Below are 26,222 nucleotides of genomic sequence, written 5' to 3'. Positions count from 1 at the left end.
CTAATATATGCATCCGATGAAGCATTGCTTGAAGTCTGTTGATGATCAGAGGCTGTGGTTGGGGCTGTATATACATTTTTTTGTTTTGTTTTGTAGGCAGACCATGCAGGCCTCAGAGAGTTAAACTTGGGCCTGCGACCATAGTTTTACTGTATTTTGTTTAGAAAATCCACAGCGGAGGTTTGTGTCGTACTACATGCGGTGTGTTTTGCATATCTCTCTGTAGTCTGTTGTCTCGGACATAAACTCCGTAATAAATGTAGTCTACATTTCAAGTGTTTTTTTATTGGTTAAGTGGTCCTCGGTATGAAAAGTTTGAGCCTCGCTGCGGGGAAATTATACAGATGGCTAGTCCACCCCTGAAACATGTCTATGCACACGTTATTATTAATAATAATAAAAAAAAAAAAATGATACAAAAAATAGATATTTTTGTATTTTTCTTTTGTAATCATCTCGCGACCCCCACTTTGGGAACCCCTGAGCTAGAGGACGTTTTATTGGGCGTGGACCACTCACAGTTCCTCGTTATTGAGTACGGTCAGCAGCTCCTGCACGAGTCCATCGCAGGACAGCGCCTGGTCGCCGATCACGCTGCTGAAGTGACGCTTGCCTTTCAGCAGCTTCCTCCATGGAGTGTCCAGCAGAGAATTACTCAAGCCATAGATTCCTGCTGAGGGAAAAAGAACAAATACAATATATACTCTCTAGTGGGCTCCGATGGTGACCATGAGAGGATAAATAGACTATCTGAGAGCAATTATCGTTATGAGGACGACAGGCGAACATGGTAGGTTGAAAGATATGATGTGAAAGGATAGTTTCTACAGCAACCGTAGTAAAAACACAGACCTGCTTTCAGATGGATGGGTTCAGGGCTGCCTCTGTTTCCATAGTAACACACAGTGTCTTGTTTGGCTCTACATGGGACACAGGAAGATGGAAAATTACAGATTGCAGTCAGTGATTATTAAACATGTACAAATTATGAGGGCTGTGGTGTGTTGAGTCACAATGATGGAAATAGACGCAAATACAGTAAAGGTCCAGTAAAATGAGTGCTCAGGGGTGAAGAGCAAACAAAAGTGCACCCTGCTGTCTTCTCCGATAATTGATTTTGGTGGAAAATAGGAATTGAGAAGCTATTGATTTGAAGAGGTATTACAAATGGGGAAATACCTAAACCATTCTGCTCATTTTCAGGTTATCAATCAATCAATCAATCAATCAATCAATCAATCAATCAATCAATCAATGTTTATTTATATAGCCCAATATCACAAATGTTACATTTGTCTCAGTGGACTTCACAGTGTGTACAGAATATCAGTATGACAATACGACACCCTCTGTCCTTAGACCCTCTGTCCTTAGACCCTCTGTCCTTAGACCCTCACATCGTACAAGGAAACACTTCCGGAGAAAACCCAGTTTAAAAGGGAACATGGGAGAAACCTCAGGGAGAGCAGCAGAGGAGGGATCCCTCTCCGAGGACGGACAGACGTGCAATAGATGCCGTGTGTAAATTGAAAAGATAATACATTTGCAACATAGGTAGTCCAAATGTTTGGAAATGCATGTGTGTATAATAGGAAGATGAATCCACGAGGATATCCATCCAGGACCTATTATTAGTTATTATTTGTATTTTACGTCATGTCTCCATGCTTTAAATGTTAAAAAAGCTCTTTATTCTTCTCATACTGCCTGTGCTGCAGCACCTCTTTTCACCCTCTGTCTGAAACCAGAGCCCAGTCTGCTCTGATTGGTTAGCTGGCCGGCTCTGTTGTGATTGGTCAACCGCTTGGAGATTTCCTACAATGTGTTGGAGCGCTAGCCAATGGCAGCGCAAGTGTTAGATAGTGATGTAAATATGTTGAGGAAGTAAACAAAGGAGTCCAATGGAGGCGGGGGGGGGGGTGTGTGGAAGAGAAACTCCCTCTGGAGGGAACACAAGGATTTTAGTCTTTGCAGACCATTTACATGCACTAAAACGTAACACACTACGGGAAAGGGAAAACCCACGGAAATCATAATAGGGCCCCTTTAACAGCAGCATTTAAATCCCTCCTCAACGTTTTACCCCTTAATTTTTACTCAAAATGAATGCTAAAAATTAGTGCTACAAACAACTTTGACAACCACAAAACCATTTAGTCGTCTCTGTGTAAAATCCTCAGTTGGAGGGAATTTATTCAGTCTGAGAAATCTGTCTGACATCAAGGGCATCTGTGACAGCTTTGGTTCAGGAGTGAATATTAAATTATGACCAGATCCTTTGAACCGGCAGGGGAATGATTTTTTGATGTCAATTCTTTGACAGCCATATAGCTGTGGCATCAGTCAATCTGAAATGTGGCGCAACACTGCTTCAACATCTACAGGGAAGTTTCCCAGTCAAAAGCTTGAAAGACAGGAAGGGTATACGCCGCTGGGCTCAAAGCTCTGCCTCAAACTTTATTTTATTTCTGGTTTTAAAAAATCTGATATAAATATAGGCCTTTGGACAATATCATCTTTCACCATGACCAGGAAAACCAACTAACACATATTTATCATTCATAAAATGATTAGAGCCGTCAAATAATCCATTCGCTGATACAAAGGAAATTCACTCACCACTGAGTATTAAGCTTACAAATGTTAAAGCCACTTAAATGTCTGCAGCTTGTCTCTGATTTATATATTACCACGAATTGAATGAATGTCTTTTGAATTTAAACTTTTGAACTTTGACATAAGCAATTTTAGGATGTTGTATTATGATAACTTTTATAAAACTGATCTTTAAATTGCTTCAAAAGAGATTACATCAAAATTGTCCTTATTGTAATTGCGTCTCGTTTTCCTCCACTTAATATAATGGCAACAGTGAGAAATGTAATCTGTAGTTGGAAATACACACATGATCACATGCACTACCAGGACCTGTACATGCACTATTATCACTTCCACCCCCTACAAATGATCTGTGATAGACTTGTGTACACACAAACAGTCGCCCGTGTGCAGAGGTCATCCTTTATTGTTTACACAAGCGCTCCTCTGTATTTCCCGAGCAGATTGTTACTAAACGGACAATTCAAGTGCAAGCAGCTGTCAGGGAATCCTAAAAGCCGTACACCATCTCTCCGACAACAAATCAAATAGCTTAATATCGTTTTCCAACTTGTACCCAAACCCAGTTAATCAGTCTGAACAAACAGCTGCTTCGCCTGTGTTTCTATGGCTACTGTGAACACAGCAGCACCGGCCAGTGTTGACTCTGGTGATAGCAGTCGTTCCTCACTCATGCATGAACACAGCAGAGGGGAACAGATGGCACTGAAACCTGGAGAGAGACTGACGAATCCGTAAAGCTTTTAACCTGTTGTTGCGAAATGTCTGAAATACTACACAAGACGTGTAAGGAGGTTTTTGGAGAGTTAAGGTGGGGTAGGTAAGTTTCAGAAACCGGCTCGAGTGCACTAACATTTGAAAGTACACAGCCGAAAAGAATCCGCCCCTTCCTTCAGACTTCCTTACAGAGCACCTCCTCCAACACACATGAACGCGCACATGACGTCAGCAGACTGGTGGAAGTGGCCGCCTGTTGCTGGCGAGTCATTGAAGTACTGCTGCGATGCGCCCAATGAGGGCACGAGATACATTTGTGCGTGCACGAGATGGAAGGCTGACAGACAGGGCGGCAATCGTGCTTTTTACAGTACCACGGCTTCCACAGATGACATTTTTTTGTCAAAGCACTTCAGATATTCATTGCTATCGGGATGTTAAGAGCATTCCATGGAATATAACAACAAGTGTATCTCGAGCCGGTTTCTGAAACTTACCTACCCCACCTTTAAGGTGGAGTTAAGGAGGTATTTTGGAGAGTCAATGAGGTATTTTGGAGACTTAAGAAGGCTGAATTCTGGGTGAAAAAAGTTGGAATTCTGGGGGGGGAAAGGGTTTGAATGCTGGAGGGAAAAAGTCTGAATTATGAGGAAAAATGTGAATGATGGGGAAAAAAAGTCTTATGCTGGTTTGTTTAACATGGAGAATTAACATGGAGTCAAGAGGCGCGTTCACACCGCAGTACTTTTCCCACTTTAGTTCCGATCAGTGGAAAAAAATATATTTAAAAAAAATATATATTTTATATTTAAATTTTTAATCAACAAGGTAAATATCATACAATTGGTATCACAAAAATGTATAATCTACAATACAATCTCGTTTAAAATTGTGTTACGATGTCTAAAGTTACTGATAAGTCACCTGTTTCCTGCCTGGCCTTGCCCATGGCATTAGTTTATCATTACGGGGCAGAGCCCCCGAGCCAAACAGCAGCAACCAGCACGTTGCAAAAGTCTCAATAGTAAACTGTGCCGCCGAAACATAATTTCAGCCAATCAGCGCCGTCAAATATTTTGGTCACGTGGGCGCTCACGTTGGCGCCCATGTTGCTTACGTGCGTTGATGCGAGTTGTTTTTTAGACTCGTGAGTGACCAAGGTGACGCAGTATTTGGATGAGAATGGTGTGCAGGTGGAGTCGCCGGAACCTCGGTCTGCCCAAGAGCTACTCTCCAATCCTTTTGAAAGGAGAAGTTTGGGAGATAAATTGATACTTAAAGACCTTGGACCGGACCAACCCGATTTGTATATATCACAGCAAGTTCGTGAAAAAGACAAAACGTATCAACAAGGCTTCTCACATGGCTAGCTGGATGCAAACAGGTAAATGCTATCTTTTGTTTCACATGCTTGCTCTTCAAACAGCCGGGGACAGATACGATCTGTTCAGAAACTAGACAAAAGTTAAACAAGTACAAACCACAGACTGCCTGTGTCATGGAGAATACACTCGCTGGTTTATTTATGTCTGTAGGCCGTTGTTGTGAGTGTGGACGGTCGGAGCATATATAGCGTTAGCTTAGCCAAGCTCCATTCAGGAAACAAGCATTCTAAAAGGTTTTTCGCCTGCCGTCTGTCTGCAGACTTGTCAAAGCATTAATTCATGGTTTTTACTAACCGGTATCAGTATGTTGTTACGTCGGCATCATTTAGAAACGTGTATTACAATTTAATCACGGTAAAATATGTTCATGTTGTTGTAGTTGTAGCTCCCGAGCCAGCGCGTCTTGTTTGAATGATGCGAGTAAACACAGCTGGCAGCTGCGGTGAAACTCGAGCGACTAGAGCGATGCGATAGGAGCGTTTAGAGCGAAGCGAATATTCGCATCGCGTCCGGTCTGAACGCAGCATTAAAGCGAGCTCCGCGCTGCACTGGAAACGTGCCATTACATCACCAGAAGTCCTAATTTAAGGGGTAATTTCTCCCAAAAAATTTTTGTTTTACTCACTATATCAATAGCCCCACCAAAAATATTTTCCACCAGCCGCCACTGGTTCCGATATAGTTCCGAAATGTCGCGTTCACCAAAAAGAGCCGGAACTAAAATGAGTTCATCAGAACCTTTTCACCCCCTTTTCCGTCCCTGCTAGAGAGCAGGGACTTTTGTGGGAGAAAAAGGTTCCTATGTCTGATTGGCTGGGCGGATTGCAAACCACGCCCCGTAAAACTCCCAAAAAGTTTTGTGAAGCCGCCATTTTATTATCCTTGCATTAGCATTAGCATTAGTGCACAAATGCAGAGAGATTAATTTATGGCAACACAAAATAAAACATGGGAGCGGTGGAGCGGTGGAGATGAGGAGGTGTCGGCATTCTGGGGTTTTACTCTGAAGGCTTCACAGCAGCTTCTACTGAAGCCAGTCCCGAACTCCGGGGACTTCCGGCCGGGGACTCCGGGTGGCAGTATACGCCGTGAAGTGGTTTGCGGCCTGCCAGTAAACCCAAAGCAGAAGAAGAAGAAGTGACATCAGCGGCTTCATTTGCCTAATCCTCCCTCAGGGACTTATTCCGGTGTGAACGCGATCTGTACTTAGTTCATCAGAACTAAAGAGTTCTCATGAACCTTTGTGGGAAAAGTACCGCAGGGTGAAAGTGCCTAAGGAGGTATTTTGGAGAATTAAGGTGGTATTTTGTAGACTTAAGGTGGTATTTTGGAGCATTAAGAAGGCTGAATTCTGGGTGAAATAAAGTCTGAATTCTGGGGGGGAAAAAGGTCTGAATTATGAAGAAAAGAAAGTCGGAATTATGAGCACAAATTATCTGAAATATGGGAAAAAAAGTCTTATGCTAGTTTGTTTAATAATGTCATGAGTGATTTCTGCCAACATCTATATCAAATAATTCCCAGATCCTTTAACCTTTACAAGCGAAGTGTGTTTATATACACACTTTGCTTGTGATATGCATCAAATCGCAGCAGTAGCAAGTGGAGGATTTGGAGAGAGATTGGCTGTATTTTGTGTTTTTTGAAAACCAGCTAAGGTATCGAAAGTCCCGTCAGGTGGGCTGAGGGTTGATTTAGGCTGAGACGAGGAAACAGCGGGAGGTGGGGGCCACGGGGCAGAGAGAGAGTCGAAAAAACCAGGCTTTTTCAGATCTGAGTGAGGGAGGTTAATCAGTATTCTGTCTGGGAGACGATCTAATGAAGAGTCCTCTGTACTGAGGAGCAGTTCCCCATCGCCAGCTGTGGTGGAGTTGCCTGGAGATGGTTGGATGAGCTTTCCACATCATCAGTACTGAATGTCGATGGGGATATCGGTGGGGGCTCCTGGGTAGAGACACGGTGTACTTTCCTCAAAGGAATGGGAAGGCCCTTTGTCCAATACTTTGGATTCCAACTTTCAAAATAGACCTTCAAAACTCATCATATTCCTATCAGAGAGAGAGATGCAAAAGTCATTGTTTTTTTGTATTGTTTGATTGGTGGAAAGAGAAAACAATGGACAATGGACTTTTAACATATGATTTGCTACATGGTGCCTCAGCAGCAGTTTGATTTTAAGTTTGTTCTTAGTTTATGGACAACTTGCTTTGGATTTGATATTTTTGATTTTAACAAATCGCAAGTTTGCAAGTTAAGCAGTTAGCAAAAAATAAGCATTTGGACGAATTGTTATTTGGGCCCAGACATTTTCCTCCAAATTTGGTGTTGGTTCATTTTTTTCCATGCTGGCGTATCGGCTCCATGGCTGGCAAAGAAACATCATATCAGCTCGTCTGGTCTTCAACCTTCCTAAATTCTCCCACACCACGCCGCTCCTCCGCTCCCTTCACTGGCTTCCGGTAACTGCTAGAATCTCCTTCAAGACACTGGTGCTTGCGTACCATGCTGTGAATGGATCTGGCCCTTCCTACATCCAGGACATGGTTAATCCGTACACCCCAGCACGTGCACTCCGCTCTGCATCAGCCAAACGGCTCGCTGCACCCGCACTGCGAGGGAGACCCAAGTTCCCATCAGCAAAAACACGTGGGTTTGCTATCCTGGCTCCAAGATGGTGGAATGAGCTCCCCATTGACATCAGGACAGCAGAAAGCTTACACCTTCCGGCGCAGACTGAAAACTCATCTCTTTCGACTCCACTTCGAGCAATAGAAGATACAATTACTAACAAAGCACTTGTATACTAATAAAGGACTGGCTTATCTAAAGCCAGTTGAGTAGCACTTGAAATGTTTTAGCTCAATGAAACCTGAAGTACTTATATGATTCTGTTTTCTTCAAGTTTGTATCTTCTTGGTCGAATGCACTTATTGTAATTCACTTTGGATAAAAGCATCAGCTAAATGCAATGTATATAAAAATGTCCCTTTTTCATTACTTTGGTTTGCAACTTTCAAAATATACCTTCAAAACTCATCATATTGCTGTCAGCCTCAGCTGTGCTTTGTGCTAGTTCAAATTACAAAACCTAAGCATGCTAACTAAGAGGATAAACAAGATGACATCTGGTAAACGTCAGCATGTTAGCATCGTGCAGGAGCTGACATCCTCGTGGATTCATCTTCTTATTACAGACACATGCATTTCCTAACATCCGGTCTATATGCTGTAAAATGTATTATCTCTTCGATTTACACACGGCATCTATTGTACGTCTGTCCGTCCTGGGAGAGGGATCCCTCCTCTGTCGCTCTCCCTGAGGTTTCTCCCATGTTCCCTTTAAACTGTGGGTTTTTCTCTGGAAGTTTTTCCTTGTACGATGTGAGGGTCTAAGGACAGAGGGTCTAAGGACAGAGGGTGTCGTTTTTCTCATACTGATATTCTGAACAATCGTCATCGTTAGTCTTGATATGTTGACATGCATGGGTAAAACATATACACTTGATTCTACTGAAGTATCCACTTTGTTTCAACATCTGCTACCGTATGCGACCTCAAGGTGACCGCTGACGTGATAAACAGAATACCATAATGTTCTTAAATATCTTTGGTAGAAATCTTATCACACCTGACCTAATAAAGTGATCCTATCAAAACATGTCTACATGCGATCAGACAGACTTTCATGGAAAGAAAATAGCAGAAAGAATATAGTGGGATTCTGATCTCCTGCTGAGGTAAAACATAACACTATGCTGACAATCGAAAAGCCAAAATCAACATTATTTGGATTTTCTGGAAGTTTTCGCACATCTGGAATCACTTTATGAACAATTCAGGCTACATCGCAGCTGATAGGTATGAGCATGTACTCCTAATTGTATCCATTACTAAAGAAGATAATGTGATTTCCTAATAGGTGGTCATATTAGCACTTAGAAAATATATTCTAGTTGTTCCTCTTTAAAATAGAGTGTAAGTTATGTGCCTAATTCTCCACTGTTGGTCTTGTTCTGCTTAACCCATTGTCTTTGTGTTCCCCCCTTACTTTGGTGTTCGCGGTCCTGTTTTAACTGCTATTACATTAACACAACAACCATTAATCATCACCACATTTCATTTAACACCCTTTCAAACTGTACATATTGTATAATCAGACTACTGGTGTACATGAACAACTGCAGTAAATATACAAAGAACAGACACTGAACATGTATTGCGTCTGCCAGGTGTGATCCATGTGGGGGGATGGGCACATACGAGCGGGAAATGTGTCAAATTGTTCTGTGTGTGTGTGTGTGTGTGTGTGTGCCAGGTGTGTGTGTGTGTGCCAGGTGTGATTCACATGGGGGGATTGGGCACATAATAGAGTGTGTGTGTGTGTGTGTGTGTGTGTGTGTGTGTGTGTGTGTGTGTGTGTGTGTGTGTGTTTTATCTGATCCGGATGGTTACTAATTATTTTTCTTTATGACGGTCATTTTTGTCAAAGTTAAATCCAATGAAAGTGGTGATCAGCAATTGTATATGTTCAAATGTCTACTGTGAAGGATATCATGAAGCCTTAATGCAATCGAATGTAAAACTAAAAAGTTATGATTGATGAAAGCAGTAAATCGGTCAGATTTGACCCGAAGACAACAGGAGGGTTTTAACACACATTTGTGCCAAGAATTACAACACAGGGCTCGAGGTCGTAGTGTTGAACGTCTTTTAATAAAGCAGCAGCCACACTCTGCATGACTGAGAGTGTATTTCGGAACATCAGAAGAGATATTCATTAAAATGGATCCTCTCTGGGCTTTGGCTTTAAAGGGAGAGCGACTTGAAATGGGATCAAAAGCAAAATGGATAGAAGAGTCAGATGTAATGTTGGAGCCTTGAGAGCATCAAGCGCGGAATATTGGAGTCACATATATTTATGCTACTAATTCCATGTAGGGACAGCTGAGTAGCCAAAAGTTCTGGCAATCACTCGCATGTACAAATCAACCCAACATGGGTATAGATTATTCACCATTCAATCACTAATCATTACAATTACAAAGCAGTATTACATGAATCATGACCAGAAACATTGAAAGCCTGTGCTGTTCATTAATTGGAAATCATTTGAACTTTTCTTGATTATTTCTACATTTCAGAGGCAAATATGGCACCTTTCATTAATTTAAACATTATATTAATGACTTCTGAATTATACAATCACAGGATAATTTGATATATGATAGAATTGCGGTATTTGGAGTATCTAAAATGTGTTCTACATTGAAAAACATGAAATGTATCTGTTAATGATAAAAACGGAATATTATATATCCTATAATAATATTACGCTGTGAAAGGAGCCATACCAAGTGCCTTTGATACTTAACCTTAAGCGATAATACTTTTGTGCTTTCATTAAAGTAACTTATAAATTCAGGATTTCTCGTATTTGTTAACATGTGATTGTTGATTTAAGGCGTACAAAAGGAAAGGTTTCTTTGTCTTTTATTTATATATGATTACATTTTTTAAAAGATGTTCGTACCATGAATAAAAGTAGATATATATGGACAGTCTAAGTCAATTAATGAAGCATAAAACATATTATTCGACTATAGTTGACTTACTTTTCTTCAGTTAACAATCGGAGTACTTCTAACCTCACAACACACGTTTACTGAAGGTAACCACACAGCTAATGTTTAAAAAGTCTTGGCCTCGTTGCAGCCGCATAATAAATCTTGCTGCTGGTTACAGATGAAGGAGGAATCTAATTGTAATGTAGTGGCCCTCTATCCACCAGATGTGTCGTATTGATTTGAGAAAGAAACTAGATGCCTTCTTTCCTCTGAGCTGCAGGGCAGTGGAAAACAAATAGGCTGGTAATGATGGTGTTTATTAAAAAGATGCTTGCTTTGTGTCACCCCTATCTGCAGTGAACGGCCGGTGGGTATTTGAAGAGGGAAATGCTCACCGCTCTGTTCAGTGAGTTCAGCCCCAGAAGACAGCCCAGTCAAAAAGGAAGCCAAATGGCATTATCAGGACGTAAACACATGGCTTGTAGTGGCAATTTCTTATGTTACCTTATATGCTAACACCAAATGCTTCTAAAAGCATTGTCTAACACTACTGTACCATTTCTTGATATGTGCCGTTTTCCCTGCATACTCTAATGAGGGTTATTATTCTCAAGCGCTTCAAGGCCACAGAGCTGATTCGGCATGTTGAAACTACTTCTCTTCACACTAATTTTGAACTTCCGTATTCTAATAACCGTTATCCTTTCTACAGCTCAAGGACACAGGTGTCTAATAGCGATATGAGACATCCGTGTGAAAGCGCCATGCTACACAAAACTGTGTCTGCCCGCCCTATCTTGTATATAAGCTTTGCTATTCTGTCACTATTGCGCACACTCCTGCAGACTATCCTATACTCTGCGAGACCTGTGCCTTTTGAAGCTTCAAATAAATAACCAACGAGACAACGCTGCTTGCTTTCACCAGATTATTATCGATTACTCATTGTACATCTTTACAGTATTGACGAGTTTAAAATATCCACGACAGGCTTGGTGTCTCATGAGCGTGGGGGACGGACGGTATTCTTTCATTTAGAGAGGAGACGCAGCTCCTGGTCTTAATAAGGACATTTGCATATCTTGTTGGTTTCAGCCGATCAAAGGAACAACAGCCGAGCCATCTTCCTGCTGTTTAGTCCTGTTTTCAAAGGCTGAAATAATAATGGTTTTCCTGCAAATAGCTGAGATGTTGTGCTGATAATAAATACCTGGGACCAAGAAAGAGGGTACTTGCAAGTTTCTTTGGCATAGCAAGAAAATAATTGCATTTCACTGCTTCGTCTGTCCACTAAGCTGCGAACCCAAACAGCGATTGTCCATTTAATGCCTAGTGAACGTAACTAAGTACAGCAGGTCTGTTGAGCATTGGATTTCTTTGTTGTACAACATGACATTCAAAACAAGTGGATGGTTGTGTGTTTTCTGGCATTTAAAAATAACCAAAAAACAGTGCTGACGGAATGAGTCCTACAAGTTACTATTTTTGCACTTTTAGGGTTTCCTCGTCTCAAAGTCACATTTTGTTTGAATGTGTTTTTGGTCAGAAGTGCCTAAAACAGTTCTGGGCTTATTACAGAAATGTCAAGACTTTCACATTTCTGCCCTGTGACATACAATATGTTGTGATTACCCTCTGGATAATGTCTGATGCTTTTACATGTCTTACAAAGTGTCTAAATTAGACGACTAACATCATCACACCGAACATTTGCTCTCTTTAGCTCAGTGTTGGTCCGTTGAAACCGTGCGACTGATTTAGTTGGTTTGTAGCCTAATGTTAGCTTGAACATCAGACCCGTGAAGGACTGCTGCACAGTAAGCGTCTGATAACGAGAATGTCACTTTTTCCTGAAACTAAGGACCAGCTGTTTTGATAAACTGCATTTAATTTGTCATATTGCACGTAAGAAACAATGAGTAGCTGACATGATATTTAATAATACAGCCGAAAACAGAAGTATTTTTCTATACCAGAATAAGAAAACACGTCTCTAGAGAAGATCTTCCTTGTTTGCAGGATACATGGATCACGACACCAAACCCCACTGAGGATTACTCTTTCCTCCCCTGCCAGGGATATGGTTTGGTACAGTAGTGGTGTGTGTGTGTGTGTGTGTGTGTGTGTGTGTGTGTGTGTGTGTGTGTGTGTGTGTGTGTGTGTGTGTGTGTGTTGTAGCTGAACCTCTAACCTCTCTCTGGCAGAGACTGAGAGCCGTTTCAATGCCAATGTGCACAGGGGCCTCTACCATGACAACTATCTCGGTTTGCACTGATCCCACTTCCATTTTTCTCCCTTTATCAGATCACCAGATTCCGGCTGGTGCCGCATAACGAAGATGAAAAATGTAAAAAAGCCATTGTTATTTTTCTGCTTTGTCTGAAACCTGAAATATGAACAGGTGTTCCTTCTGAGATTTAAAGCTGGCTCTCTGACAGCTCAGCAGCTCAGACTTTCTTTCCCCCCGTTCTGCCAGCTTGGCACTTTAGAGATGAAGACACTTTCCAGAGGAAGGCCAGAACTCACGGATTTATAGCCTGTTTTCAACAAGTTTCTAAAACGCACACAGTGCAATAATAAAAAAGATCCTCATCCAACAGCCTCAAGCCTCCAGGAAGTGCGCCGGACTCTGATGGAAATATTCGTTGTCCAAACGGCGGTACTTCAACTTCCGTATCAGTCCGTGATGTCACTGGGCCAGAAAGACTTTCTCCCATTGACTAACACGGGGAAAGACTCTAGAGACGTCTGTAAATCAGCGGATAATTTTAAAACTAAATAAACTACCCAGTATGAACTACTTTATAGCGCTTATTAGAATCATTCGGTCCTTAAAGTTGTAAAATGCACTAAAAGCCGAATCTAGAGTCTCCATTCATTCTAGTAAGCCGAGAGTGGGAGCCCGGGGGGGGGGGGGGGGGGGGGGCTTAATGGCAGGAGGCGGGGCTTAAGGGACGTATGCTCTGTGAGCGCACATACAGGTTCTTCTGCTCTGACAGCTAGGCATGCTGGGTAATCTGTGACGTTTCGCTCTCTCAAAAGTTGGGCCATTTTGTTCTCATGCGTCAATGAGCAGCTCTCATAGGAAAGAACGACCCCGCCTCCCACGCTGTATCCAGTTCTTATTATATATCCATGAACAGCCTCAGGTGGCCATATTGGACATTTTACCAAATATATGTCCAACAAATCTGTAAATTTAACACACTTTTAAATCAGTTTTATCTTCCGATGGGCCATAGACTCAGAGTTCTCTTCCTCTCTTTACATCTACATCAAAGCCGTATAAAAACAGCTTTGTTCCAGCAGCCATCGCATACATTACCAAGATGCAGCGGCGTTGCACAGCTGCTTTGGAAGCAACGCCTATTTATTTATTTATTTACTTGATTGTTTCATCTTTGTACTAGTGGTTTATACATGTGATGAAGCTTGGGGTCCTCTTTTCAAAGATGGGCCTGTTGTCTGTGTCGTTTTAAATCGGGTGTCATAATGGACCCCTTTTAATTGCAAACCAAATCTACCTACGAGTGCAAATAAAACAACCCGAACCTGATCTTTGACTCACCTGAACTCCGCAGTGAGGAGGTTGAAGCCGTTGTACAGGTGGCCTTCTGCAGACACCTTCTTTAGGTAAGAGTAGCTGTCCACATCCCTGTCCATCAGGTAGTTAGACACTAGAAATCCTGCAAACAGACACAAGTAAAGAAATAGCTTTTATATTAAGCGCTCAGTAAACACAGCCTGGTTGTTCATAAGAAACGGAAATATAAATAATACAAAAGATGGATATGTTAAGCTTGTAGCACAACAGTCAATTGCAATAGACTGTGCAGTCTGTGCAGACTATGGGTGCATTTTATCAGTGAACGTATTTTAGACTTCTTTTAAAGGTCCCCTAATATACTGTTTTTCATCAGATATATACAGAACATGTCTCTGATTGGCTGAAACACCAAACAGATCATTGCAGCATTACCCATAATCCCCTCTGTTTCAGCCCTGTGTCCAAAGTGCTGATTCTCTGTCTGTTACTTTAGATGAAAATAAGGAGCCCCTCCCCACGCCCCTCTGAGGGACATTTGGTTACAAAGAACACAATGGTGCTCTAGAGGAGATTCAGGTGATAAGGTGGGGGGGGGGGGGGGGGTTACCTTGGTTGCTGATTGGCTAATGGTTACACAAGACAAGAAAATCTTTATGACATCATAAAGTGGCCAACATTTGATCAGCTCATTTTCAGACAGGTTTTTATAGAAATGGATCAAAAAGAGAGAGAATCTTTGTTCCTGAAACTTTCAGAGTCTCTTTCCACAGAGGGGACACATGTTGATGTAGAAGAGACATGAAGAAGAGGGGACACATGTTTATGTAGAAGAGACATGAAGAAGAGGGGACACATGGGGATGTAGAAGAGACATGAAGAAGAGGGGACACATGGGGATGTAGAAGAGACATGAAGAAGAGGGGACACATGTTTATGTAGAAGAGACATGAAGAAGAGGGGACACATGTTGATGTAGAAGAGACATGAAGAAGAGGGGACACATGGGGATGTAGAAGAGACATGAAGAAGAGGGGACACATGTTGATGAAGAAGAGACATGAAGAAGAGGGGACACATGGGGATGTAGAAGAGACATGAAGAAGAGGGGACACATGTTGATGAAGAAGAGACATGAAGAAGAGGGGACACATGGGGATGTAGAAGAGACATGGAGAAGAGGGGACACATGTTGATGAAGAAGAGACATGAAGAAGAGGGGACACATGGGGATGGAGAAGAGACATGGAGAAGAGGGGACACATGTTGATGTAGAAGAGACATGAAGAAGAGGGGACACATGGTGATGTAGAAGAGACATGGAGAAGAGGGGACACATGTTGATGTAGAAGAGACATGGAGAAGAGGGGACACATGTTGATGTAGAAGAGACATGAAGAAGAGGGGACACATGTTGATGTAGAAGAGACATGAAGAAGAGGCGACACATGTTGATGTAGAAGAGACATGGAGAAGAGGGGACACATGTTGATGTAGAAGAGACATGAAGAAGAGGGGACACATGTTGATGTAGAAGAGACATGGAGAAGAGGGGACACGTGTTGATGTAGAAGAGACATGAAGAAGAGGGGACACATGTTGATGTAGAAGAGACATGAAGAAGAGGGGACACATGTTGATGTAGAAGAGACATGGAGAAGAGGATTCTGCATAATAGGTGACCTTTAATGTCGTGCTCACCTCTGCCCTGAGCGTCAGGGTTTTGTCCCTCCATGTAGTTTGTGATGGCAGCCATTTTGCCTCGCTTGCTGATCCCCAGCCATGATCCTCCTTCCCTCCCACCCTCCAAGTCCAGGCCTGGGGAACTCAAGAGAAACATTTTTTATCAAACGCAGCTTCATGAGACTTCACCTGGAGGTAAAATACATGATAATGCTTTTTGTAGCCATCTAATAAACACGTTTATTACATGGCTTAGTTGAATACTCGATTCTGATTGGTCAATTCAGAACACGTGACACGTTGTTAATACCGAACAGACAGACCGCTGTCAAGGACTTATTGACCGTTGTTAAGGACGCTCACATCTTCAGAAAGAAGTCCGGTCGATTGAACTGTATACAGTTGGGCCGAAAAGCAAACTGCATGCAGTTTGCTTTTGGAACTGGGACAAGAAAAACAGCGGAGAAGTAACGGGGCAGAAACCCTCCTTTTTACGCAGCGGTCCAGACATAGACATCAAACGGCGACACATATTCACTTGCCAGTTACTTTGTCATTAGGGCAGGGATATCTAGATACTTTCCAATGTTTGACATCATGAATTGTGCTACTTTTAAAGCAAGGAGCGATGTTTTCAAATCTTTTTCAAAGCTCCTCAAAAACGCAAGCAGGTCCTACCGTTGGCTTTTCAAACTGACAAGAGACGCTCTCACTGTTTTTCAAATGTAACAGTTTGAAAAGCAAGCAAACTGTCTGATTGTCTTTAGTTTTCCGCTGTCGTGTGATAGCAACATGGAGGATTTTAACATTCATTTTAATATATTTGGAGAGCACAGTAATTTGGAGTAATAGTTAGTGGCTGATGAGTCCCCAGTGAAGAAAAGAAAAAGACAAGAGGGACAAGAAAACAGCGGAGAAGTAACGGGCAGAAACCCTCCTTTTTACGCAGCGGTCCAGACATATACATCAAATGGCAAAACATACAGTGTGCAGTTACTTTGGCATCAGGGCAGGGATATCGAGATACTTTCCAAGGTTTGACATCATGAATTGTGCTACTTTTAAAGCAAGCAGCGATGTTTTCAAATCTGTAATCAGAAAGCTCCTCAAAAACGCTATCGAAGCAGTTCCTGCCGTTGCTACGTTAGTTCAAACAGTAACATCGGACTATTTTTCTTCGCGGATGCATGTCAATTTAAATCAATACATACAACTATTTTTTAAATCAATAAAATCATTTTCTAAATCCATAAAAGCATTTCAATTAATATTGGGAGTCATAACGTTACTTTGTTGAGAATGTGGCCATGTAATAAGCGGGATAATGTGCAGCGACTTGGTCATTATGGGGAAAAGAACACCTTCATGCCGATCTAGATCCCTCCGCTTCGCGTCGGGCTCCTGATCAGCCTGTCGGTGTTCTTTTCCCCATAATGACCGCGTCGCAGCACATTATCCCTTACATAAGAGTTATAAATAACTATTGGATAATGACTCTCAGTGTGGGATTTACTCCATAAAGCACCTAAACGACGACATGCAGAGCTACGTGAAGAGCAGGTAGACCAACTGGAGAAGTACCACCATTCAAAAGCTTTCTGATGCGGGTCTTGTCTTGAAACAAAGCAGAGAAATGATGACCGTTAGTGGCCACAGGTGCGAAAGCTCTCTCTCGACTAGAGCTACTGGAAGCCGAATCTCGGGGACCGGAGAAAGTGGAGCAATATTCTCGCCACGCCGAGCAACAGCCTCGAACAACCTCAACAAGTAACCACGTAAGCCATGCTACTGATGCTGGACAGGTTTTCAGTGGCTGCACAATAAACGGCAACATACAAATGAATGTAAATAAATAGCCAAATAATGGATCAACGCTCTCTGTCTAATATGTTCGCTAGCTGTTAGTGCTGTTGCATAGCAACCACCTCGCACTATGTTTCGCGCAGAAGGCAACGGAGGGACTATTTTATTTTGAACATCATTATTTACTAATAAAAACTATTTAAATTAGAGTGTGTATTTTTTTTCATATTGCTACACTTGGTAACCGTTTTATAAAAGCAATAGCTCACTTCAGGCCGTGATATATGCTCATTATATCACAGCTAAGGGGGTTGTCGACCCTCCGCTTCGCGTCGGGCCGAACCACGCCCCTTAGCTGTGATATAATGAGCATATACCACGGCCTGTCGTGAGCTATTGCTTAATTGATTGATAGCAATTTAGGAACAATAATAACTTTTTATTTATCTAATTTGGTCTGTTTAATTCATTGTCACGGTGTATGGCTTTTTCTTCAACGTCATTGAAGTCCTTTGAACGCCTTATACAAGGAGGCTCTGGGTGTTTGGATGTGAGGATTAAAAGACCTTGTGAATATATATATTTCAGATCTTTTCTAGCTAGATTTGTGTTGTTATAAACTCTTACACAAAATACATTTTCAGGGTGATATGACTGGAGTTTTTTGTTAATTTATCTTAATTAATTTCTACAAACATTGGAACCAAAGTTACACAATTCTTTGGAGGTCACTTCCTAGAAAATTGTAATTAAATGATATACTTTTAAAAAGACATAATGAACAAAGCCTTAGTGTCATAGGTTATCTCTTCTCTGTGAAACATTTGTGTCTGCAAGCCTTGCATCAAAATGTCCTTCATTTGAATGCAAAAGGACTGGACTGGACTTGAACTAGCCTGCATTAGGAAGCATGTCATTGACCTGTAACAAAAACACACAGAGGAGTACATGTCTTCTGTAGATTTTAAAAGAAAATAAGTGAAACTCAATACATCGATAAATCTCAGTCTTTCCTCGTTCTTCTTCTTTGCACGACATGGAAAAGGCGTAATTAGAGATAGAGGTAGTGGAGTACAAATATTTCATTACTGAACATAAGTACATTTTTCTTGCATCAGTACTTTACTACACTACTTATTTTTCTGATGACTTTCTACTTCTCTCATTTTCCAAACAGCTGGTTCCTTTAGTCTGAATGTGTGTTTGGTGCGTGATCATTATTCTTTAGAGTCATTGCGTGCCTATTGATTTGAACACGATCCGTGTATCCATCATTTCCTGGTCTTCTCTAAAGAAGAGGGACCAATGGAAACGTTGTCATGTTGCCGTTGTTCAGCATGGAAACATTCATTAGCTAACAATGACATTGTTCTATTAATATAAAGGGAGGTCAGGTACTCTTTAAAACAGCTGGTAGTTATGGGTACTTTTTACTGAAGTACATTTCAAAGCCTCTTTACTTTGACTTGAGTAAAGAAGTTTAGTCAGTACTTCTACTTTCACTAGAGTATTTTTAAACACGAGTATCTGTACTTCTACTTGAGTAAAGGATGTGTACTTTTGCCATCTCTGCATATAACACACAGGAGTTTATACTTCAATGTGTCTTTGTGTAGATTTTGAAAGAAAAGAAGTGAACTCAATACATAGATAAATCTATGTTTTTTTCCACGTTCTTCTTCTTTGCACGACATGGAAAAGGCGTACTGCACGTCTCCTTCACTTCCTGTGATCGATAAGGACAGGTCCATTTACCCTGACAGTGACCAAGAGAGACCAGTGCTCCCACTCCTCAGGGGGAGGAAGGAGAGCTTTCCTGATCCCACTGGGAGCTATAGCTTACTTCCCTTTTCGTCATGCTATGTCTCCTTCAGCCTCCCCCCCCCCCCAGATAAGGCGGGGCCATTTATTCCTGTCACATCGCATAAAAGCAGCCATCAATTAAGGGCCCACTACTGGAGTCCTGACCCCTCTATTACCGGGGGGGGAAGCAGACCGATGAACAACGAGGCTATCTGTGCGTTTCCTCCTTCAGCAGAAAAAAAAGGATGATTGATTTCCTCTGCTCAGCTGTAAGGTGTATTGGACATCAGTCAATTAAATATAATCTACTGCGGGTGGGGAGGTCCTGTGAGGGGGCGGAGGAGAAGAGGTGGAGGGGACACATTTTCCCTACATTTTTTAAAAGGCTTTTAGTCTGGGATTGAATTGGGAATCAAACGCAGCTAAAAAATACAAAATATAAGGCGTTTTCACTTTGAGTCGTAAGAGAAATATGTTTTGAAGTTTCACCCTAGACTTCAAAATGTTGATGATTTTGAGTGATATTGCGATCCACGATATTGGAGCCGTTGTTTATTAATGTTCTCATTATCATTTGTGATTTATTTAAGAACATAATGTTAAAAACAAAGATATTTTTAAAGTTAATTTCAGACCGGGACATCTCTGCAGTAACACAGAGATGTCAATAGTATTCTTCATTCAGAATACTATTGACACATATTTATCTCCAGAGACCCACCCATTCATTTGTGTCCTCTGTGGAGCACATTGGGGTTTGGTCCATTGCTTTGAGGTTATACATGCCACGGCATTAAGTCCAATTGCACTCCACAGAGGACATCCTGGGCTTTTCAAACATTTGTGGGGGTGTGGCTTTGAAAAAGATAATGTCATTGTATTTCAAAATGGCGTCCATCAACACAAGCACTATTTATAGAAAGAGAAATGGTAAGTTGTCATTTTGTAATTACCAGTGTTGTGAGTTCAATATTTTTGATTAATTATAGTAAGGGAACATCTTAGGAGTTAGCGTAGTGAGTTTCAGAGCAGTGCAATACTTATTTGACATAAAACTAAATGTTTTTATGAGGAGGACATGGGGATTTGCTAACTTTTTATTTCCCCCATTTTACACAACACAAATGGAGTCCACTATGGGCCAAAACTAACACGTAGGTTTCTGTAGGGTTCATGGCAGACGGATGCACGGGGAGCACATACATCAAGTGCCTCAAGTGTCAGATGTATCTCTGCATTTCAAAAAAGGATGCAGTACTACAAATGAGACTTGTGTGATCAAGAGAAATAGGGAAACCTTTTTCTTTCTGGGTCTCAGGAGGATATATTCTGCTACTTCTGCGATTTGAATATTGAGCTGGTCCAAATTGCAATTTTGATGACATTTTCTTTAATTGCGAAGCCATTTTAAACACAATTAATACATCATCTTCATAGGGTTTTGTTCTTGTGTTTTTGTATCGTTTTGTTTATAACTCTTTACCGGTTGTCTCTTACAAAAAAGCGTTACAACAATACGGATAGAAATGAATAGAAACAAAGCTTTCAAAACACAACCGACTGGTCTAGCTTCATGTTTACATACTTATCATTTTATTTCCTTATCATTTCCATTCCATCCCTGCCAAGGAGCTTATGCTTTCAGTTTGGTTCTCTGTTTTCTGTCAGCATGTATACCAATCGTTGATCTTCAGGAAACGTTGTGGAAGGTATTGGACCACAGAAGAAGAGATTACATTTAGACTAAAATAATAAAATAAAAGAAGTGTTGCCTACATTGTGAAATAATATAGAATAATAATATATATAATAATTTTAAATGTTGACGGGATTCTATTAACTGTGATGTTTTTTCTTATTTATTTAATATTATTTATTTTTTGGAAGCTGGTATTGTCATGTCATTATACTTCTTGGTGTTTCATTTGTATCTCGTGCTTCTACTAAATAAACAATGAAAAAAAACATGGCAAGATGAGCCCCTTGTGCTGCATGTATGTGGTGTTCGCATAATCACAAAAAAATGTATATTCTGGGAAAGTTGTCATCCATGTTGTTTCCACATTAGGAACACACCAAAGGGAGAAGAAGGACAGGGCGACTGTGGCTAGGAGGGAGTGTGGTCGTCTTTCAACCAGAAGGTTGTGGGTTCGATCCCAGCCCATGCAGTCAATATGTCGACGTATCCTTGGGCAAGATACTTAACCCTGAGTTGCTCCCGATGGCATGGCCAACGGTGTGTGAATGTTCAGTCCTAGAGTTAGGTACACTGCTCTGTATGAATGTGTGTGTGTGTGAATGGGTGAATGACATGTAGTATGTAAAGCGCTTTGAGGGGTCGTAAAGACTGGATAAAGCGCTATATAAGTACAGTCCATTTACCATTTACTTCCCATGTCAGGAAATAGGACCTTCCAGAAGCAATGAATGCACCTTGGAGGAGGTCTATGCTCTCCAAGTCCCATTCTAGTTTGAAATGCATGTGGGAGGAAGTGAAATGCTTTCCGAGCTGGACTCAAACTCACCGCTGAGGATCTCGTTGTTATTCGCCCAGAAGTCTGCAGCTTTGGACGGCCGGACGTAGAACTCATCTCTGTTTGCAGCCAAAATCAGCCTGAGGAGATTCAAAAAGGGAGTTCAGAGATGGGGGTTACGCGTTTCCTCTTATGTCCCTTTACTCGGGGAGTTTAGTGTCGTCAGTCCAACAATCTGAGTCTCCCCCCTGGCTTCACAAAGACCTCAGATGCGTCCAGGAGTTATCTGATACAGTAACATCACAAAGTGATTGAGCAGGAGGCGGCGGTTACAAAAGGTCGAGGTGACTTGAGTTCTTTGATGATGACAGGATCAAAAGAGAGGGAAAGCTCAGGGACAAGCCAATTTAAAACGTACAGATAATCAGCCGTGTAAGAGAGGGATAAACGTTATACAGCCGCTTGGTGAATTACTTATTTCCTGTTCAGTGCATTTTAAAAAACACACTTAGAAAACTGGATGCGGACCAAATTCACGATACAGTAAATATCACACTGTTATAGCAACACTGATGTTATGATATTAGCTGAAGTATCCACATTGTACAACGTTTAAAAAGGACATATTATACTAATTTCCAGGTTCATAATTGTATTTAGTGTCTCCATGCTTTAACGTTCAAAGTGTGGAGAGAGACACTAAAGATAACTACTAGGGAGGCGTGTGGTGCAGTGGGTTGTGCGTTGGTGTTCGAAAAGCGTCTAACAAGTGACATGTAATGTAATGTAATAACATTTCGGGCATTTGGCAAAATTGCATTATTTTGCCACTACAAATAAATAGTCTTGGGTTTGATTATTTCACTCGTCCTTCAGTTGAGAGCAAACAAGCCATGGAAGAATATCGAGTAGATGCCACTGTCACATAGTGTGGAATAAGATCACTTTTTTCAAACTTACAGATACTGCACATCTGCTTGTGACGGGTTGAAACTATTAAGAAAAATGTATGTATCCGTGACAGACGTAGAATAAAACGTCTTATCTTGTCTGCACCTGTCAGTAACCTTTCCATCTGTTTTTATTGCCTAAACAAGAACAACATTTACTGCTACAAATAAACATCCTGAACGAGAGAGCGATCGGATTTAAATAAATCACCTCGACTGTCACTCTGTTGTCTGCCTGTCAGTTAAGTGCCGTGCTGCTCTCTGGCCTGCATTATTAATCAGTCAGTGAGTAATGATGCCATTATCTCCACGGACATTAACAACTGCACGGTGACCTGTATCTAACGCATCAGCAGACCCTCACCAGCAGGTCGCTACTGACGATGCTGCAGACAGGAAGTGAAACATCATGGAGTGGCTATGGTGGGAGAAGTACACCTATTGGCATCAACATAAACTTCATTTACCAAAAGTAAAATGACGGTTTTCACAGCTATTAGAGATGGAGATTATTTTAATGACTTTATAAATTGCTGCTGGATATCTTAACCTATATATTATTTGTACTGTACTGATATTGCAATTACGTTATCATTCACGATATTGGAGGGATTGATCGTTTTTTAACTCTTAATATCAATGAAATATATATCAATGATCACCGTGAGAATTTTAAGATGGCATGTACTAAACAAATAGGTTTTTTATTTTAGGTCTGAGGAATACAGAATCCAGAGATTTTGGTAAACTTTTGATCAAGTGTGCATCCATAATTTCTGTTTTATATAATGTGTGATGTAATAAGTACGTTACTGTCATGATGAAGATGATGGCTCACTATTGCAGCATGAGACTTTCTTAAAACTCATACATTCATGTATTTTATGCCGTGCTAACATGTAAATTCATTTATTATTTATTTCTTTATTTTAATATTTATAACATAACATCCATCCATCCATCTTCTCCCGCTTATCCGTGGTCGGGTCGCGGGGGTAGCAGTTCCAGCAGAGAGCCCCAAACTTTCTTTTCCCTGGCGACATCAACCAGCTCTGACTGGGGGGTCCCAAGGCGCTCCCAGGCCAGCGAAGAGATATAATCCCTCCACCTGGTCCTAGGTCTACCCCTTGGTCTCTTCCCAGCTGGACGTGCCTGGAACACCTCCCTAGGGAGGCGCCCAGGTGGCATCCTAACTAGGTGCCCGAACCACCTCAACTGGCTTCTTTCGACGCGAAGGAGGAGCGGCTCAACTCCGAGTCCCTCCCTGATGACCGAACTTCTCACCTTATCTCTAAGGGAGACACCAGCCACCCGGCGGAGGAAACCCATCTCGGCCGCTTGTATCCGCGATCTCGTTCTTTCGGTCATGACCCATCCTTCATGACCATAGGTGAGGGTAGGAACGAAAATGGCCCGGTAGACAGAGAGCTTTGCCTTCCGGCTCAGCTCCCTTTTCGTCACAACGGTGCGGTAAAGCGACTGCAATACCGCTCCCGCTGCTCCGATTCTCCGGCCCATCTCACGCTCCATTGATCCCTCACTCGAGAACAAGACCCCGAGATACTTGAACTCCTTCACTTGGGGTAAGGACTCATTCCCTACTTGGAATGGACAGTCCATCGGTTTCCTGCTGAGAACCATGGCCTCAGATTTGGAGGTGCTGATCCTCATCCCAGCCGCTTCACACTCGGTTGCGAACCGATCCAGTGAGTGCTGAAGGTCGCAGACCGATGAAGCCATCAGAACCACATCATCTGCAAAAAGCAGTGGTGCAATCCTTAGTCCACCGAACTGCAGACCCCCCCCCCCACGACTACGCCTCGAAATCCGATCCATGTATATTACAAACAGGATTGGTGACAAAGCGCAGCCCTGGCGGAGGCCAACCCTCACCGGAAATGGGTCCGACTTACTGCCGAGGACCCGGACACAGCTCTCGCTTTGGGAGTACAGAGATTGGATGGCCCTGAGTAGAGACCCCCCTCACCCCATACTCCCGCAGCACCTCCCACAGTAACTCCCTGGGAACCCGGTCATACGCCTTCTCCAAGTCTACAAAACACATGTAGACCGGATAAGCGTACTCCCAGGCCCCCTCCAGGATCCTTGCGAGAGTAAAAAGCTGATCCGTCGTTCCACGACCAGGACGGAATCCGCATTGTTCCTCCTCAATCTGAGGTTCGACAATCGGCCTGACCCTCCTTTCGAGTACCTTGGAGTAAACTTTCCCGGGGAGGCTGAGTAGTGTGATGCCTCTGTAATTGGCACACACCCTCTGATCCCCCTTTTTGAAAAGGGGGACCACCACCCCGGTCTGCCACTCCTTCGGTACCGTTTCCGACTTCCACGCAACGTTGATGAGACGTGTCAACCATGACAGTCCCTCAACACCCAGAGCCTTCAGCATTTCCGGGCGGATCTCATCCACCCCCGGGGCTTTGCCACTGTGGAGTTGATAACATAACATACGATTTCATAAAGTATTTTTAAAATAGTTTATACATTATTCAAATATAGGAATAGTAGATAGGATTACTTAAAATATAGTACCTTATATTTCAAATTTTTTCCCTTTAGAACCTTGCGGTGTATTCTTAAAAACCCTTACCCACCCCCCATTTTCCCTCTGCTGGTCTAGGGCCTTGTAGAGGGTAACGTGGTACAGAGTCGCTTAGATAAGCGGCGAGTGCATCTGACGAAGAGATAGGTTGCTGTGCTCCCTATCTCTGTTTCTTATCTATATCTAATAGAACTGCTCGGGTCTTGATAGATTGAGTGGGGAAGTTCATGAGATCTTTCTAGAGGGTTATCAAGAATAGCTCTTATCCAATGACCTTTTCCCTCTCTGTCTGTGTCTGTGTCTTCTCTTGTTCCGATTAACCCAGCCAAATCTTTCTTCTTGTTTTGTATCTATATCTACGCCGGGATCCGGAGTCCAGGCTGATCCTCTTGCTGTAGTCCTGGATCCTCTATCCTGAGTTCTGGATTAAGTCGTGGACTTCGGGTCGTGGCTGAACCTGTCTCTGCGGTCCTGCCTTGGGTCTCGTCATGCTGCTTCCCTGATGGCTTCCACAGGATTGTAGCTGACATCCTCGTGGATTCATCTTCTTATTACAGACACATGCATTTCCTAACATTCGGTCTATACGCTGTAAAATGTATTATCTCTTCCATTTACACACGGCATCTATTGCACGCCTGTCCGTCCTGGGAGAGGGATCCCTCCTCTGTGGCTCTCCCTGAGGTTTCTCCCATGTTCCCTTTAAACTGTGGGTTTTTCTCTGGAAGTTTTTCCTTGTACGATGTGAGGGTCTAAGGACAGAGGGTCTAAGGACAGAGGGTGTCGTTTTTCTCATACTGATATTCTGAACAATCTGTGCTGTTGTATTTGCTGTAAAGTGTCTCTACTGTAGGCGATTTTTATTATATGTACAGCACTTTGGCTCGACCAAAAGTCGTTTATAAATGTGCTATATAAATAAAACTTGATTTGATTTGATAAATCAATCAATGTTTATTTATATAGCCCAATATCACAAATGTTACATTTGTCTCAGTGGACTTCACAGTTTGTACAGAGTATCAAATCTCAAATCCCAAAGAGACTGTATATGCAGCCTCGTCAATAATACAAATTGTTGTACATTTATAGAATTAGAGTTAAAAGGTCATTTAGATAT

The 26,222-nt window shown here is 42.0% G+C and overlaps 1 protein-coding gene across 2 annotated transcripts in view; it reads right to left on the bottom strand.

Moving 5' to 3' along the window:
* Positions 1-515: 515 nt before the first annotated feature.
* The window catches only part of tango2 (transport and golgi organization 2 homolog (Drosophila)), a 34,974-nt gene continuing 9,267 nt past the window's right edge, over positions 516-26,222 (bottom strand). For both annotated transcript variants that reach the window (XM_034091392.2, XM_034091393.2), the window contains 5 exons: positions 21,644-21,732; positions 15,531-15,647; positions 13,854-13,971; positions 853-920; positions 516-673 (listed from right to left, as the gene is read on the bottom strand). In XM_034091392.2, coding sequence (XP_033947283.1) covers positions 516-673; positions 853-920; positions 13,854-13,971; positions 15,531-15,647; positions 21,644-21,732 — 550 coding nt within the window. The remainder of the gene's footprint in view (positions 674-852; positions 921-13,853; positions 13,972-15,530; positions 15,648-21,643; positions 21,733-26,222) is intronic.

Source organism: Pseudochaenichthys georgianus, chromosome 9 (assembly GCF_902827115.2).
Source record: "Pseudochaenichthys georgianus chromosome 9, fPseGeo1.2, whole genome shotgun sequence".
Taxonomy (NCBI): Eukaryota; Metazoa; Chordata; class Actinopteri; order Perciformes; family Channichthyidae; genus Pseudochaenichthys; species Pseudochaenichthys georgianus.
This window is presented reverse-complemented; position numbering and strand designations above follow the sequence as displayed.